Source organism: Podarcis bocagei (genome assembly GCF_964188305.1).
Source record: "Podarcis bocagei genome assembly, chromosome: Z".
NCBI classification, from domain to species: domain Eukaryota; kingdom Metazoa; phylum Chordata; class Lepidosauria; order Squamata; family Lacertidae; genus Podarcis; species Podarcis bocagei.
In genome coordinates, this window is record NC_138140.1 from 14,533,104 (window position 1) to 14,549,903 (window position 16,800).

General features: G+C 43.2%; 1 protein-coding gene across 7 annotated transcripts in view; it reads left to right on the forward strand.

Annotated features, from left to right (window-relative positions):
* Nucleotides 1-16,800, forward strand: part of NUP214 (nucleoporin 214) — an 83,967-nt gene that overhangs the window by 28,336 nt on the left and 38,831 nt on the right. For 4 of the 7 annotated variants that reach the window (XM_081180072.1, XM_081180069.1, XM_081180073.1 and 1 more), the window contains exons 20-24: nt 3,433-3,515; nt 6,074-6,157; nt 6,966-7,214; nt 13,468-13,623; nt 15,043-15,151. In XM_081180072.1, coding sequence (XP_081036198.1) covers nt 3,433-3,515; nt 6,074-6,157; nt 6,966-7,214; nt 13,468-13,623; nt 15,043-15,151 — 681 coding nt within the window. The remainder of the gene's footprint in view (nt 1-3,432; nt 3,516-6,073; nt 6,158-6,965; nt 7,215-13,467; nt 13,624-15,042; nt 15,152-16,800) is intronic. The other 3 variants (XM_081180070.1, XM_081180074.1, XM_081180075.1) reach the window with 3 other exon arrangements.

Here is a 16,800-nt window from a genome sequence, read left to right on the forward strand (position 1 = left end):
CCCTCTGTTCAGTTTGAATAACGGTGACTTTTATTCCGTGGATTCTGTTAGAAACTGTATCCCACCATCCTTTATGCCGAGTACATTCGTACGTGTTTACATGTCTAGAAGGTGCTTACCTCTGCCCAGGGCTCAAATTTCACCACCAACTTCCCCATCCCCAAGTACCACATTCTATACTATGGGAGTCCCCTCCCCACAAAGAAGAACATATCACGGCAGGTTTTATGGTGGGTAAGGGACTCAAGTTAGAGGGGAAGGAGATGGAAAAGTCAATTCCATGGGCAGATTCCACTTACGGAACTTGGAATCCAACCTCTTGTAACTGATAATGCAGGTGGATCTTCTTGTCCTGCTGGACAGTTTAGTTTTCCTCAAAGGAACATGCCTGTAAACACTAGTTTCCTGTGAGTTGCTTGCTTTTCTTTCTCCATATGTACTTCAATGTCTAAATAGAGTAGCATAGTGGTTAAGAGCTGTGAGCTAAAAAATGGTCCCTCTCTACTCAATATTTACAGTAGCTGAGTTCACTGGAAGCCAGCCTACATAAAGAGTTCTTATAAAACAGATGGTGGGGGACCTTTGGCCCTCCAAATGTGGTTGAACTACAGCTACCATCCACCCCTGGCCAATAGCCCAGGTGTGGTGGGAGTCATTGTTCAGAACATCTTGAGGATCAAAGATTCCCTACTGTTTTTTTAAAAAAAAATATAAAACAGTAAATGCTCGCAGATGCAGCTCTATTTATGGGGAAACTGAAATGGTTGTTTCAGACTTTGGATGCTTGGATGTGGGGGCAGCCATGGTAGCAGCCCCCATTTCCCTCTGTTGAAGGACAGAGCTCAGTGTGTGCATGCCATGTGGCCTGTCCTGTATCCCCTAACCTAGAGGTTTTCAACCTTTTTGAGTCCACGGCTGCCTTGACCAACTACTTTCTTTCTGCAGCACCCCTGTGGGGCTCAAGAGCCCAGTTATGCCACCCCCTGCCTGAAGGGCTAGCATCCTCTTTCCCAAAACACTCTTCCTTGTGGAGTGTTCCTTCAGCCTCCTCTCCTCTCCCCTCTCCTTGGGAGTCCTCCAGGCAGCTACCACCACTGCCCCTAGTCTCTGAACTCCCCCCCCCCCGCAGCCTCCCACTTGTCTCTAGATACAATACGATACAATACTCTTTATTGTCATTGTCCCATACAGAACAACGAAATTGAAAAATCTACATAAGACATTCAAAACCCAACAAGTCTGCGATCCCAGCTATCCCAACCTGGTTAGCCCCCTAAAAACTCTGATGTCCCATTTTTAAATACAATATACTCCCATACAGACTCCTTACAATGCGTTTAAAACCAAAATCACATTTGCGTAGAAACTGTTTCTCAGGCGACTAGTCCGAGTCTTTATAATCCTGTACCTTCTTCCAGAAGGCAGAAGTTGAAAGAGATCATTTCCGGGGTGCACACTATCCTGCGCTATCTCTGCCGCTTTCTTATGGCACCTGGAAGCATAGATTTGATCCAAGGTGGGAAGAGTGCACCCAATTATTCTCTCTGCAGTCTTTACAACCCTGGATAGCATTGTTTTTTCCCTGACCGGGCAGCTCCCAGACCACTCTCCACATTACACATTACAATGGTACAATTCCCAACAGCAAGGGCTGGCTGGCTGAGGCCACTTCAGCTCCTGGCAACCATCTCCACCACCCACCCCCTGGCCAGCCCCAGAGGCACCATTTGCCTGGAGAGCTTGTAGCCAGGGCTGCTGCAACAAACAGCTGTGCAAGTTTTTGGGAGGCAGAGATGAGAGAGGCCAGAGGCCAGTGTTTCTCCTGACTGTTATTCAAGGCACCCCAGGGTGTCACAGCACACTGGTTGAGAACCACTGGCCTAACCTGCTTCCCACAAGTGCAGTGGAGCCTTCTTTTCCTACTAACCATCACAGGAGGATGCTGTCCTATCACTTTGGAACTTCTTGTTTAAAGACACCGGACAGGTGCCTTCACTATTCCCTTTTCAGTGCCTTTTTTTTTTTTTTAGTAAGCTTGTCCAGACACATAGAAACAGGAATTAAAAAAATATTTAAAATCCACAATCTTGTCTTTCATAAGGCAAGCATCTCCAAATGTACAGATGTTGACATGCTTTAATCTCTTTTTAATTGCTAATGTTATTTCTTTTAAAAGGTTTTAAAATTTGTTTCTGGTTTTGTATTGCTAATTTTACTATTTATTGTAAACTGCTTTAAGATTTTATTTATTACAGTCATGGTGTGTGTGTGTGTGTGTGTGTGTGTGTGTGTGTGTGTGTGTGTGTGTGTATACACCCACCCACACCATATATATATATATATATATATATATGTAGGTTTTGGTGTCTTCGGGTGTCTTCCCGTGTAAGAGTTGGGGTGTCTAGGCGACGTTTCGACGAGGTCTCACTCGTCATCTTCAGGCTGGTGCTTTCGGCTTCTTGTTACTGGAACAGAGCAGGATCTCAGTGTTTGAGTTCCTATAAATTCTCGTAGGTTCTTGTCAGCTGGAAGGTTTCCTCCCCGTAGAGGTGAGATATTACGGGGAGGAAACCTTCCAGCTGACAAGAACCTACGAGAATTTATAGGAACTCAAACACTGAGATCCTGCTCTGTTCCAGTAACAAGAAGCCGAAAGCACCAGCCTGAAGATGACGAGTGAGACCTCGTCGAAACGTCGCCTAGACACCCCAACTCTTACACGGGAAGACACCCGAAGACACCAAAACCTACATTCCTGTACCCGTGAAAATCTACGAAAGCAAATATATATATATATATATATATATATATGGTGATTCGAACCAGGTGATTTTATTGTTTTTCCTTTACTTTTTGTAAGCCACTTAGAGGTTCCATTTACAATTAAGTGCTATATTGTTGTTAAATAAAATACGGACATATTTTTCCTCTTCTAAGTGTCAGTAAGCATATAGGTAAGATGCATTGGCAACTTAGTATCTTCCTCTGCACCTCATCATAGTATTACATTTTTTGCTTCAGTTTCTTTTCCATCATCCGAGGAAGAGCTTTGATAAGCGTTGCTGCAGATGCCCCTGGTTTGTATATGAACTAAAATCGTATTGCAGTGTATAAAAATTGAGCTAAAATTGGTATTCAGCCAAGCTGCTTTCCAAGTAGAGCTATTGAAATCAGCCATGTCCATTAATTTTGATGGGTATACTCTAAGTAGAACTAATCTTGGGTTCATCCCCATAAATATTTTAGTTTTGCCTTTAGCTAATTTTAAGTTGCTGAGACCACGTTTCTGCCCTGGCTCGTTGCTGTGCCAAGAATCTGACGTTAGTTGTGCTTTTTGAGTTCTTCAGAAACAGTAAATAGGGTCTGACTGATGCCTGGCTTTTTCTTTTTTCCTTTCCATCCCTGCCGCTTTTCTAACTCTCATCAACTCAGCCTTGACAGTGAACTGGAGAGCCTAAGTAACGCCTTGACAAAAGCTACTCTTCAACCTTCCACCAGAACTTCAAAATCACCAGGTAGTGACTACATTGGTCTGTTGTCATGTCCTTGTGTAGTGCTATTGTGTGTGGGTTTGTTTTCTGTGTAACAAGCACACTTTAGGGGACTCTTTGCACAGAGATAATAATCGGTCTTGATTACTGTATAATAATTTATCAAGGTTTTGTACATCACAGTAAACCACACTATGACTTACGATGGGTGTGGAGAACCTTATGGCCCTCCAGATGTTGTTGAACTACAACTCCCATTAGTCCCAGCCAGCATGCTGGATCCCAGGGAGGAGCTCACACCTGTTCCACTCCTCCCCTTTTAGCTCAGCATAGTGTGGCACCTTGGCTACTGATTGTGGTAAAGGAAGAGCATCCCAAATCGCAATCCTGGGCTCAGAATGCAATCTGAGCCAGCCCTTGGCTTAGTTGCTCTACCAAACTGACCCAAAAAGACTGGCAAAGCAACTGTGGTCTGCTCTGCAGGAGCCAGCATGTTCATGCTAAACCATGGTTTGTCTTAGTGTTAACATATGAACCCAAGCGCTGTATGAAATAATAAATTTTTTTTGTCTGGCTTGAGTCGCTTCTTCGAGCCTCAACCCTGTTTTTTTCCTGCATAGTGAAGCTATAAAGCAAGTTAGAATTTAGTCACAGCAATAAAAATGTAGATGGAGCAGCTACAGTATTGTCCATAAAACAACTGCTTTTGTGTGCTAAGTGTGAAGTAAAAAAACAAAAACAAAACCCTAACTTCACAAGGTTTCAGAAATCCACCATCAAGATTCTACCAGCATATTTAAGACTGGGCCGGGTGACTGATGAGGACTCGTTTTTCTTCTGGTTTGATGGTGATGTAATAAAGCAAAGGAGGAAATGAACAAAACATTGTATGCAGCTAAATTCTACTTGGAGTGGACCCAAGTTAGTCATGTTCATTAATTTCCGAGGATCTACTCTGAGTAGGTCTAACATTACATACAACCTGCCACGCCCCCCAAGAATAATTTTTCATCCGTATTTTATTTTTTATGATTAACTGTTACAAATACTTCATACAAAGAGAGCTACAAGGCTAGCACGCGTAACTTGTTTCACTTTGCAACCATTCTCTTATATCAAATATTATAATCTTATTTAATCCTAAAATAGAGAATTACCTATGGCCACCTTTTCAGCGGGTGTTATGGACTACAAAAGCATGCTGGTGCTGGCGGGACTTGCAGTCCAAAACCTACAGAGGGTGCCAAGTTGAGGGAAGCTGTTCTCAGTGGAGGAGGGAGTCCATGGTGGTTGCTACTGGTTTCAAATCCATGGGCTGGCTTTCGGGTTAATTTGATAAAGTGTTCCCAGTACATCTGGGAAACTGAGTTCAAAAAGCTGCACTATGTGTAACTAGCAAGTTGGTATCTCCTAACATTTAATTTACTCCTGCTCAGAGTAAATGTATTGAAATAGTAGGGCATGACTTACTTCAGTCCACTATTTTTAAATGGATCTGCTCTAGAACTTAGTTGGCTAGAAACCTTGTCTTTTTTTTTTAATGGATGTAAGGATTTGCAATTGAAACTGAATGTCTGCAGGATTATAATAATAATAATAATAATTTATTATTTATACCCCGCCCATCTGGCTGGGCCTCCCCAGCCACTCTGGTCGGCTTCCATAAAAACCAAAAATACAGTAAAATATCACACGTTAAAAACTTCCCTGAACAGGGCTGCCTTAAGATGTCTTCTGAATATCAGGTAGTTGTTTATCGCTTTGACATCTGCTGGAAGGGCGTTCCACAGGGCGGGCGCCACTACCGAGAAGGCCCTCTGCCTGGTTCCCTGTAGCTTTGCTTTTCGCAATGAGGGAACCGCCAGAAGGCCCTCGGCGCTGGACCTCAGCATCCGGGCAGAATGATGGGGGTGGAGACGCTCCTTCAGGTATACTGGACCGAGGCCGTTTAGGGCTTTAAAGGTCAGCACCAACACTTTGAATTGTGCTCGGTAGCGTACTGGGAGCCAATGTAGGTCTTTCAAGACCGGTGTTATATGGTCTCGGCGGCCGCCCCCAGTCACCAGTCTAGCTGCCGCATTCTGGATTAGTTGTAGTTTCCGAGTCACCTTCAAAGGTAGCCCCACGTAGAGTGCATTGCAGTAGTCCAAGCGGGAGATAACCAGAGCATGCACCACTCTGGTGAGACAGTCCGCAGGCAGATAGGGTCTCAGCCTACGTACCAGATGGAGCTGGTAAACAGCTGCCCTGGACACAGATTTGACCTGTGCCTCCATGGACAGCTGTGAGTCCAAAATGACTCCCAGGCTGCGCACCTGGTCCTTCAGGGGCACAGTTACCCCATTCAGGACCAGGGAATCCTCCACACCTGCCCGCCTCCTGTCCCCCAAAAACAGTACTTCTGTCTTGTCAGGATTCAACCTCAATCTGTTAACCGCCATCCATCTTCCAACCGCCTCCAGACACTCACGCAGGACCTTCACCGCCTTCACTGGTTCTGATTTAAAAGAGAGGTAGAGCTCTCTTAAGGGTCCATACTGGCAGTGTTCGATAAATAATCACGCTTCTTGCTTCTCTTCTAGCCAAACTGTCCCCTGTGAAGCAGGCCCAGCTGAGGAATTTGCTTTCTAAGAGGAAGGTGCCGCCCGTAAGGACAACTGCACCAGGTATCCTCTGGGACTTGAAAATAACTTCATCACTTGGCAAAGTTGTTTTTCCAACTGTCTGCTCCCCCTGACACACACACACAATAGCCTGCCTTTGCCATTAGGTGGAGCCAGCTGCAAAGCATTGCAATATATTCCTCTCCTCTTCAAAGGGTCCTTCTGTTCAGGGTAGCCATGCCTTCCTCCTCTACTAGCTGTAAGGGGCTCTATCAGACCAATTCACTATCCAACACATTTTGTATATTTCTTTTTTAATTGACAACTTGGCATTCTGTAGCTCCACTGACCATGCTTGGTCTTCATTGGCCTGCTTTTTGGAGGCGCTCCCCTTTGGGAGTTGTTGGGGTGGTGTTGTTTTTGTCCTTCTCCAATCCTTGGGATTTGCTCGAGTATGCTGTTGCCTCCCTCTTGTTTCCAAGTGCTTGGTTCCATTTTAAATTAATCTAAAGCTGCTTTCACGCTATACATTTTAAACATGCACCCTCCCTCAAAGCAGCATGGGAACTATGGTTTACCCCTTGGAGCTAGAATTCTCAGCAACCTTAAGCTACAGGTCCCATGATTCTTTGGGGGAAGCTATGTGCTTTAAATGTATTGGCAATGTATGCAGTCTAAGCCAATTTTAATCTTGGGGTTGCTGGGTCAGAGCAAAGGCACCTCAAGATATCAGAGTGCCAATATCCCGTCACATCTTGTTCCATGACTCTTCCTTCTGAAATACCACCCACCCCCTCAAAGCCACTGTATAAGCTTCCAAATCAGGAAGGCTTCCTGTTGCTCTCATCCCCTCTTTGCCTTATGATTTCAGCCAACCTCTCCCAGTCAGCCTTCCTGTCCTTGAGATACGATGAAGATTTGGATGATGTTAGCTCCACGTCTTCCATTGCCCAGTCCCTGGAGAATGAGGATGTTCAAGCCGCAGATCCAGAGGAAGAGGAGGTTGCCCCAATCCAAGTTCCCCGGCATGCCCCCGTTGTCCGAACCCCCTCAATTCAGCCTGGTCTAATGATACAGCCCCTCCCTCATGGCAAACCCCACATCCCAATGGGCACTTTGAGTGAGTAGACTATAGAATGCACATCTTTCTCATTTTGTGTTTCATTTTGCAGGATTTTTGTTTGTCAGTTTTGTTGGGAGACCAGGTGCTGAGTTGAGTTGAGATGACTAGATGCTGGGGAAACAATTGTAGAAATCTAAAGATTGTAGCAGGATTACAATAAACTGCAGAAAAGGAAAGTGTAAAGTGTAAAATGAAAACCTGCTGGAGGGAGGGAGGGAGGGAGGGAAGTCCGCGCTCGGTAGAGCGATGAAAAAACAAGTGGGTATAAGATTATGGAACTTTATTGTATTTGTTTTGTTTGATTTATACTAAAGAAAATTAATAAAAATGCATTTAAAAAAGAAGAAGAAGAGATGACTAGATGCTGAATTGAGTTGTCTCAATGCTTAGCTGAGATAAGGTGGACCATTAGTCAGATCAAGTACAGTGGTGCCTCGCAAGACGAAAAGAATCCGTTCTGTGATTCTCTTCGTCTAGCGGTTTTTTCGTCTTGCGAAGCAAGCCCATTGAAGAATTAGCGGATTAGCGCTATTAGCACTATTAGCGGCTTTTAGCGGCTTATCTGCTGATCGGATCAGCTGATAAGCGGCTTAGCGGCTTAGAAAAAGGGGGGGAGGGGAAAAAACCAGCAGGAACTCGCAAGACATTGTCGTCTTGCGAAGCAAGCCCATAGGAAATTCGTTTTGCGAAGCACCTCCAAAACGGAAAACTCTTTCGTCTAGCGAGTTTTCCGTCTTGCGAGGCATTTCTGTATATTAGTTTTCCTATGTTTTCATGATTGGAATCTCTTTTGCTGAAAACATGGATGCTTTATGCCAAGAAACCCAAATTCTCCACTGACTCATCCTCAGCCGAATGCTTCACACATTGTTTTGCTCATTTTGCTGAAAATTGCTCAACCTCTTTGTTTCTGGGCCTCAGTATTCTGACTTACTGAGTTTCTGAGCTGCAGGGTCTGGGAGGGAGCAAACTGCAGCATTTGTTGTTGTTTCACTATTATGCTGCCCTTCTTCTAACAAGCTTAGGGCAGCAAACATGGTTTCCTTCTCCCTGCTACAGTGGTACCTTGGAAGTCGAGCGGAATCCGTTCTGGAAATTCGTTTGACTTCCAAAATGTTCAGAAACCAAGGCGTAGCTTCCAATTGGCTGTAAGAAGTTCCTGCAGCCAGTTGGAAGCTGTGGGAGCTCCGCTGAACGCTCGGCTTCCAAAGAACATTTGCAAACTGGAACACTCACTTCCTGGTTTGCAGCAGCATTCGGGAACCAAATTGGACGAGTACCAAGGCGCTCGACAACCAAGGCGCTACTGTATATCTTCACAAAAACCCAGTGTGGTAGGTTAGGTTGATAGCAATTGACTGGCCCTGGGGTATTGACCTCAGAGAGTCCCCAGCTCCTTGCATGGCAGTTCCAGGCCTTTCTGGCAAGGGTTAATGGGAGATGTCATCTCAAACATCTGATTGGTAAAGGCTTTATTTATTTATTTATTTATTTATTCATTCATTCATTCATTCATTCAGATTTTGAAATTTACGAACAATTGTCAAACAACCAAAATGGAAAGAGAATTCCGTTGATTCCCCTGGACTTCCTTCTTCCCCTTTGTGGGTCCTTATGTTAACTTTCCCCCCTTGCATCTTCTCTATTATTCCAAATCTATTCCAAATCAGAGTCGCGGACTCTGAGGTTGCGGCATTCATCTCACTTTACTGGCTGAGGGAGCCGGCGTACAGCTTCAAGGTCATGTGGCCAGCATGACTAAGCCGCTTCTGGCGAACCAGAGCAGCACACGGAAATGCCGTTTACCTTCCCGCCGGAGTGGTACCTATTTATCTACTTGCACTTTGTGCTTTTGAACTGCTAGGTTAGCAGGAGCAGGGACCGAGCAATGGGAGCTCACTTTGTCGCGGGGATTCGAACCGCCAACCTTCTGATCAGCAAGCCCTACGCTCTGTGGTTTATTTTTTTTTTACCAGTATATTTTTATTCAAATTACACAAAGAAAATATACAAATAAACATACCGCTAAACATATCAGTATACATATAAGTACATATTTACATAATTTATTATTTTCCTTCCCCAAATTATACAAAAAATCATAAAAAGAAAAAGAAAATCATAATATTTCGGGCTCTGCTGAGCCCTGGACTCCCCTCCACCCTTTTGGTAAGTATCAAATAAATTCCACAATCACGTATTTTGTTTTTATTCTCAAAAGTTAATCATTCACTGTTAGATTTATTCCAACCCCGCCAGTTTCCTCTACGAATTGGTTCCGATATAATTCCAATATTTATTCCATTTTTTTTGAAATTTCTGTTCATCTTGGTCTCGTATTCTACCTGTTAGTCTAGCAAGCTCGGCATAGTTTACCATTTTGACCTGCCAATCCTTTATACTGGGTATGGTTTCCATTTTCCAGTTTTGTGCCAACATAATTCTTGCAGCTGTGGTGGCATAAAGAAATATGTTCTTATCTTCTTTTCTAATTTCTTTACCCATCATTCCTAGCAGAAAGGCTTCAGGTCTTTTGGGAAAAGTGTATTTAAGTATTTTTTTAAGCTCGTTATAAATTAGTTCCCAAAAGCCTTTCACTTTATTACATGACCACCACATGTGATAAAAGTCGCCTTCTGCTTCACCACATTTCCAACATCTTTTATTCTTTAACCTATACATTTTAGCCAATTTCACCGGCGTGTGATACCACCTATATATCATTTTCCAGATATTTTCCCTCAGTGCCATACACGCCGTAAACTTTATACTACTGTTCCACAGTTCCTCCCACCATTCAAAGTCAAGATTATGGCCGATGTCTATTGCCCATTTAATCATTGCCTCCTTCACCTCCTCGTCTTTTGTGTACCACTCCAGTAGCATATCATATATCCTAGACAGTATTTTATTTTTACCTTCAACTACCTCCACGTGGAACTTAGATTTTTTGTCTTCAAAGCCCAGTTTCTTTTTATCTTCTTTTAACAAATCATTCACCTGGTGGTATTGCAACCAGCCAGTGAATAAGTTTTTTATCTCTTCGTAGGGTCTAAGTTTGTTCCCTTGTTCTGTTTTAGTTATAAGTTCTTCATAGGTGGCATTCTTCTCTTCCATATTTGTTTTCCTAATCGTTAACACCTCTAATGGTGAGATCCACCAGGGAGTCTTCCTTTCCAGGAGATTTTTATTTCTCTCCCATACCTGGTATATTGGTCCCCTAAAAATATGATTTAGGAAGCCCCTATGAACCTTCACCTTTTCGTACCACAGGTACAAATGCCATCCGTACCTGTTATTGAAGCCCTCCAAATCTAGTATATCTCTATTTTCCAATCTTATCCAGTCTTTTAGCCACAATAAAGACGCGGCTTCATAATATAGACTCAAGTCCGGTAAGGAAAAGCCTCCTCTTTCCTTTTTGTCTACCAATATTTTCATTTTTATCCGCGGCCTTTTTCCCTGCCAGATATATCTTGCCAGGGCTCTCTGCCATTCCTTACACTGCCCTACGCTCTGTGGTTTAGACCACAGTGCCACCCCCGTCCCTTGGCTCAGTATAGTTTTGCATAAAATCTTACAAAATGTTTTCTTATATCTTTCGGATTATCTATAACTTTACCTTCTATATTGAGCTTGAAATCAGAAATCAGGTCTTGCCAGTTAAGTACATGTAAATATTCCCTCTCACAGAGAAATCAATAATAATAATAATAATAATAATAATAATAATAATAATAATAATGTCTTATTCCAAGCAGGAGAAGCATGTGTTCAGGAAAATCCATTAATAATCTGAATAATCCAATACTGAGGTAAACCTGCCAATAACAGTAAGATCAAAAAAGAAAAAGGGAGATGATAATAAAAATTAATAATAAAACCAGAGTTAATAATAATAGTAATAATAATGCCAACAAAGTCCATATACTTTATTCAAATAGTTTTATATTTCTGGTGAAAGTTAATTACTAATAGGAAAAATAAAGTAAAATATATACCTTATAGATTGTTCCCATGCAGATTTTTCTAAAAAAAACGCGTCCAGGGTGGACCTCTTTTTTACACACACACACCCCAACATTTGCCAAATTGATTCCCATTTCAATATACAGTTTGTTATTTTAAAAATTCAGAGCGCTAAACTTTTGGAAAAGTTACTGCTTTGGTACTTTTTGCCGTGGAGCTGTGTTGGAGCCTGGTGCTTTTGGCTCAATCTCCTGCCCAACTCTTTTCAGAGCAATGAGTGGGGAAAAGAGCTCAACAATCGCACTGCTGGACCCCTCAGAACCCAAAAGGACCTTTGGGCTTTCTTGGGGGTGCACGGTGCCCTCATGCTTCCCCCAATTCACTCGCTGTCCAACGCCATTCCACAGTAACCCTGACGTTGGTAAAGGCTGTCTTAACCACTACACTTCAGTGGCTTGGTAGATAGGTGTACAAGGAAGGTGGTTGGACTAGATAGCCATATTCATGTGAGAGAGGTGGCTCTATAGCCCCTAGAAAGTCAGTAGGCCGTAAATGAAATGGAAGTTTTGTGCATCCTATACTAATTCTGTGCATAAGCAGCAGGATTAAAGATACTAGTATTTTTGTAATGGTTGGGATTAATCTGAGACTGGATCTTCCTGTGCAGTTTGTATAATAATAATAATAATAATAATAATAATAATAATAATAATAATAATAATAATAATAAATAAAATAAAAATAAAATAATAATAATTTTTTATTATTTATACCCCGCCCATCTCACTGGGTTTCCCCAGCCACTTTGGGTGGCTTCCAATAAAATATTCAAATACAGTAGTCCATCAAACATTAAAAGCTTCCCTAAACAAGGCTGCCTTCAGATGTCTTCTGAAAGTCTGGTAGTTGTTGTTCTCTTTGACATCTGGTGGGAGAGCGTTCCACAGGGCGGGTGCCACTACTGAGAAGGCCCTCTGCGTGGTTCCCTGTAACCTCGCTTCTTGCAGTGAGGGAACCGCCAGAAGGCCCTTGGCGCTGGACCTCAATGTCCAGGTAGAACAATGGGGGTGGAGACGCTCCTTCAGGTATACTTAGCCAACTTTGACATACGCAGCCATGAAGCCCTTATTAAAAATCTGTTTATGGCAGGAAACGTTGCAAAGCGCTGGAAATTCATAATGGGCCACTACACACGATAGTATGGTTGAGGAAAGCCTCTTGGGAGGCAGAACTAATAACGTTAACAGATTAACACATCCTTTGGGAATGGAAGTGGAAATTGTGATGAGCTGTTGCGAAGATAGGCCCCTTTTGTGTAAATTCTGATTATTACTGTACGGGTTCTCAGAGGACCCTTTGCTTTCTGTTTTGGTCTCATATCGTTGCAATATTTTTTAAAAAAAAATGCACACAGGGCCTCAAAGCCCTTGGCCCAGAACCAGATAACCACAGAAGTGATTTCATATGGGTGCTGTGGATTTAAGACTCTGAAATAGCAGCCTCCCCAGCTGTCTAGCAAACTGTTTTTGAAAGGGTCCTTCAAGAGCAGTTTGTGGTATGGAACAGCAGAGTCTGATACTTCAAAGGGAGGAAAGGAGAAGGAAACTAAAACCCATCTTTCTTTCCCCTTCCATGGTTCTTTTAATTTTCCCATAATTTCTGCATAGTCTGACAAAACCATTTAGTTTAATTCTCTCCCTCCCCCATTATATTTCTTTATTATACATTATACTGTTGAATTTACCTTAATCCTGCTAGCATTTTTACTTGTTTACAGTTATTTTAAGATATTTGAAGATGGCTATCATATCTCCCATCAGTCTCCTCTTATCCAAGCTAAAAATACCCAATTCCCTAAACCATTCATCCCAAAAGCTTGGTTTCCAAAGCCTTGATCATCTTGGTTGCACATGTTCCAGTTTCTCAGTATTCATCTTAAATTGTGTGGCCAAGAACTGGACACAGTCCTGTAGCTGGGTCTGACCAAGGCAGAGTGGAACTGGTTATTTCCCTTGATCTGGACACTATACTTCTGTTGATGCAACCTAGAATTGGATTAGCTTTTTTTGCTGCTGCATTGCACTGTTGGCTCATGCTAAGCTTGTGATCTACTAAGACCCCTAGATCCATTTCACATGTAGTACTGGAAAGCTAGGTGCCCCCCATCTTATATTTGGGCAGCTAATTATTCCTGCCTCAGTGTAGAACCTTACATGATGTTTACAAGATGTTTGATTCTCTTCTGTTTATAGTAACTTAACAATCTCCCACCCCATTCCAGTAGCCATGCCCAGAATCATCCCCCAAGGGGCAGACAGCACAATGCTGGCAACAAAGACAGTGAAGCACGGAGCCCCCGCTCCCTCCACTGGCCTCCCAGCACCCCAGGCAGCAGCAGAGGCAGCATTGCGGAGACAGATGGCTACCCAGAACCCAGGTAAACCTCACACTTTGACCAGGTATCGATTTGGGTTTGCTAATGATTGTGTAGACTCTGCACATCTCCTCAAAGGAACATAGGTGGTGCTGTGGTCTAAACCACTGAGCCTCTCGGGCTCGCTGATCAAGAGGTCGGCGGTTCGAATCCCCGTGATAGGGTGAGCTCCCGTTGCTCGATCCCAGCTCCTGCCAACCTAGCAGTTTGAAAGCACCCCAAAAAAGTGCAAGTAGATAAATAGGTACCACTCCGGCAGGAAGGTAAACGGTGTTTCCGTGAGCTGCTCTGGTTTCACCAGAAGCGGCTTAGTCATGCTGGCCACATGACCCGGAAAAACTGTCTGCAGACAAACGCCGGCTCCCTCGGCCTGTAAAGCGAGATGAGCACTGCAACCCCAGAGTTGTTCGTGACTGTACTTAATGGTCAGGGGTCCTTTATCTTTACCTTTTTGCACATCTCACTTTTTAACTCCGGTTTTTCTTGAGAAGTTTTTCATGCCATTGATGAAAGCAAACGAAAAAGAGGCGGTTTAATCATGACTGAAAGAGAGGGGTTGGTTCAGAAAATACTTCAATAGAGTCTCATTGGTCACTTGGTCATCTTCCAAACCAGCTCAGCATGTGAAGGGAATGAGAGCACACAGCCTTCTTCCACTCCTAAACAATGCTCTGCCCCACTTGTGTGGATTAGATAAATTCATGAAGGGCGAGGCTATCAATGGCTGCTACGTAAAAATCATATGCAAAGAGCACAGCACCATATAACAACCACACACAAAATTGCTGATGGGCACACAACTGTAACAATCATATATCGAAAAAAAGAACATTGCAGTCTGGCAGATACCATTACCCTTGTGCAGAGTACATTTCGGCAAGGCTTACAGGGGAATCACGTGGTCCCAAATCATTATTTTACTGAAGAATGTTCTAAGAAGCCAATAACAGATGATTTCAAGACCCTGATTGCAATCCTCACCCCTGGGCAGTCAGTCTCTGAAAGAGGTTACTGGGTCTCAAGAGGTGATGCCACTGAAGGGCCCAAACGTATGGGCAGATTATTACAATTGTGTGCACTTCAGCATTTTTTTGCTATGGCCTTTGATGACTACTAGCCATCCCTCTGTTGGAGGCAGTGCACCTCTGAATCTCAGTTATATTTATTTATTTTTATTTAGAACATTTGTGCTCTGCTCTTCGGCCAGAAAGGCTCCTAGAGCAGCTTACATACACTCAAAACAAGACAGTCTGGCAGTCTAAGAATGAACACAACATTATTGCCATGGGTTGAACCCGGGACCTTCTGCATGCAAAGTGGGTGCTCTTTCTCTGAATATGCAGCCTCTTAACCCCGTCTGGTTAATCATAGTCAGATTATTTTAACCATTAGCATGTCTCTTTATTATCATTATGTTTAAAGCTGCGAGTGCTTCCTTAACTGAATCAGCTTTGAAGAATGTCCCTCAGGTGGTGAATGTGCGAGAACTCAAGAGTAATACCTCTCCTCCAGCTGTTTCTGCAATAATAGGGTAGGTAAACCCTTTTAATTTCCTGCTCACCTTTCAAATGTCTTGTTTTTGTTTAAGCCATGCTTGCAGGAAGGTTCAGCTACCAGTAGGGCAGTGTAATTGTTTCAGAAAGGCAGTGGTGAGCCTCTGCTTGGGCTCCTGAAGCTGGTTGGCTTGTTTTTAAAGGAGCAAAGGGGCCATTGAGAAAGAAAAGGCTCTCTGTATTCCATGGTCTTGGCTTTCATCTTTAAAATAAAGTTTCTAGTCCCCTGGCCTTCCAAAATTAAATTGCGTGTTGATTTAGTGAACCGGAATGCAAATACAGGCATCTCCCACTTGAATGTGATTGACTTGCACATGGCCCATATACAATGTGCATGACCCGCCTAACAGCTGATGTGTGCTAGCACAGCCACCACTACTGCTTTTCCACTCATCCTCTAGCTTCCTTCCAGCTCTAAAGCTTCAATTCCAGTTGAAGCTGTATATTTGGTACAGTATTTTTGCTCTGGATTGGAGAGAGAGCGGCAGAGAGAGCATTTAATGGGAGTTTAGAGGTTGCTCCCTACTTAAAGCGATTTTCACTTATGCACACGAGGCTCCAGGACGTAACCCCCGCATAAATAGGGAGTTGCCTGTACATTCAACCTTCCTGAAATCACATGGAGTATACAAGTTTCTGATTTTTATGTCCACCTCCTTCACCCCACCACCCCATCTTGCCAGTCCCAATTAAGCACGATAGCACCTGGCGCGTGTTTAGCGCTTCAGAGCATCTCCAAACAAATCCCCAGCCAGATGGTCAAATATGCGTAGTTGTCTATACACTTGCTAAGTTGGGAACAAAGTGCCTTATACCAGGTTAAACGGGTCCATGTAGCTCAGTATTGTCTCCATTTACGGGCAGCAGTTCTCCAGGATTTCAGACAGGGGTTTCTCACAGGCCTGCCTAGAGTTGTCTGGGACATTCTGCATGAAAAGCAGATTCTCTACCACTGAGCCATAGCTTCCCCCCCTCTCAGCTGCTGCTGCTTCTTCTTTGCAAATTGCCCCCTTTTTACGGTGTAAAAGACATCACCTGTCATTCCTTTATGTAAGTTGGCAATTGATTGGTATTCCATCCTGAAAGGTGAATTGGCCACATTTTGGTTTATGTCCCCTTCTTTTTGTTTGTCACTCACGAACTCCTTCCATTGTCTGCCTTTCACCCCACCTTTTTTTCCTTTCCTTTCCTTTCCTTTCCTTTCCTTTCCTTTCCTTTCCTTTCCTTTTTTTTAATTTATTTTTACAATGTGAAAAATTAACCTCCTTGCAAACTAGCATCAGATCTGCCTGCTTTTTTGGCCATCCGTCTGCTCTGTTTATTCCCTCTGCTACTGTGAAAAACATCTGCTCTGTCATATTGTGCTTGCCAGCCTGTCTTTTATATATATCCTGCTGGGATTTTGCACATGCTTTATCTGACGCCACTGATGGTGATGGTTACGTCTCATAATCCCAGCACATGGCTGGTTCAGGGGTTAAATATTAATTAGGAACATGATTACCCTAGGAACAGAGAGAGAGCAAGAGAGAGAGAACGAGAGGGAGAATGAGAACTGGTCAGGACATAGAAAGATGCTTTAAACTATGTCAGACCATTGATTCTATTCAGCTCAGTACTGTCTACA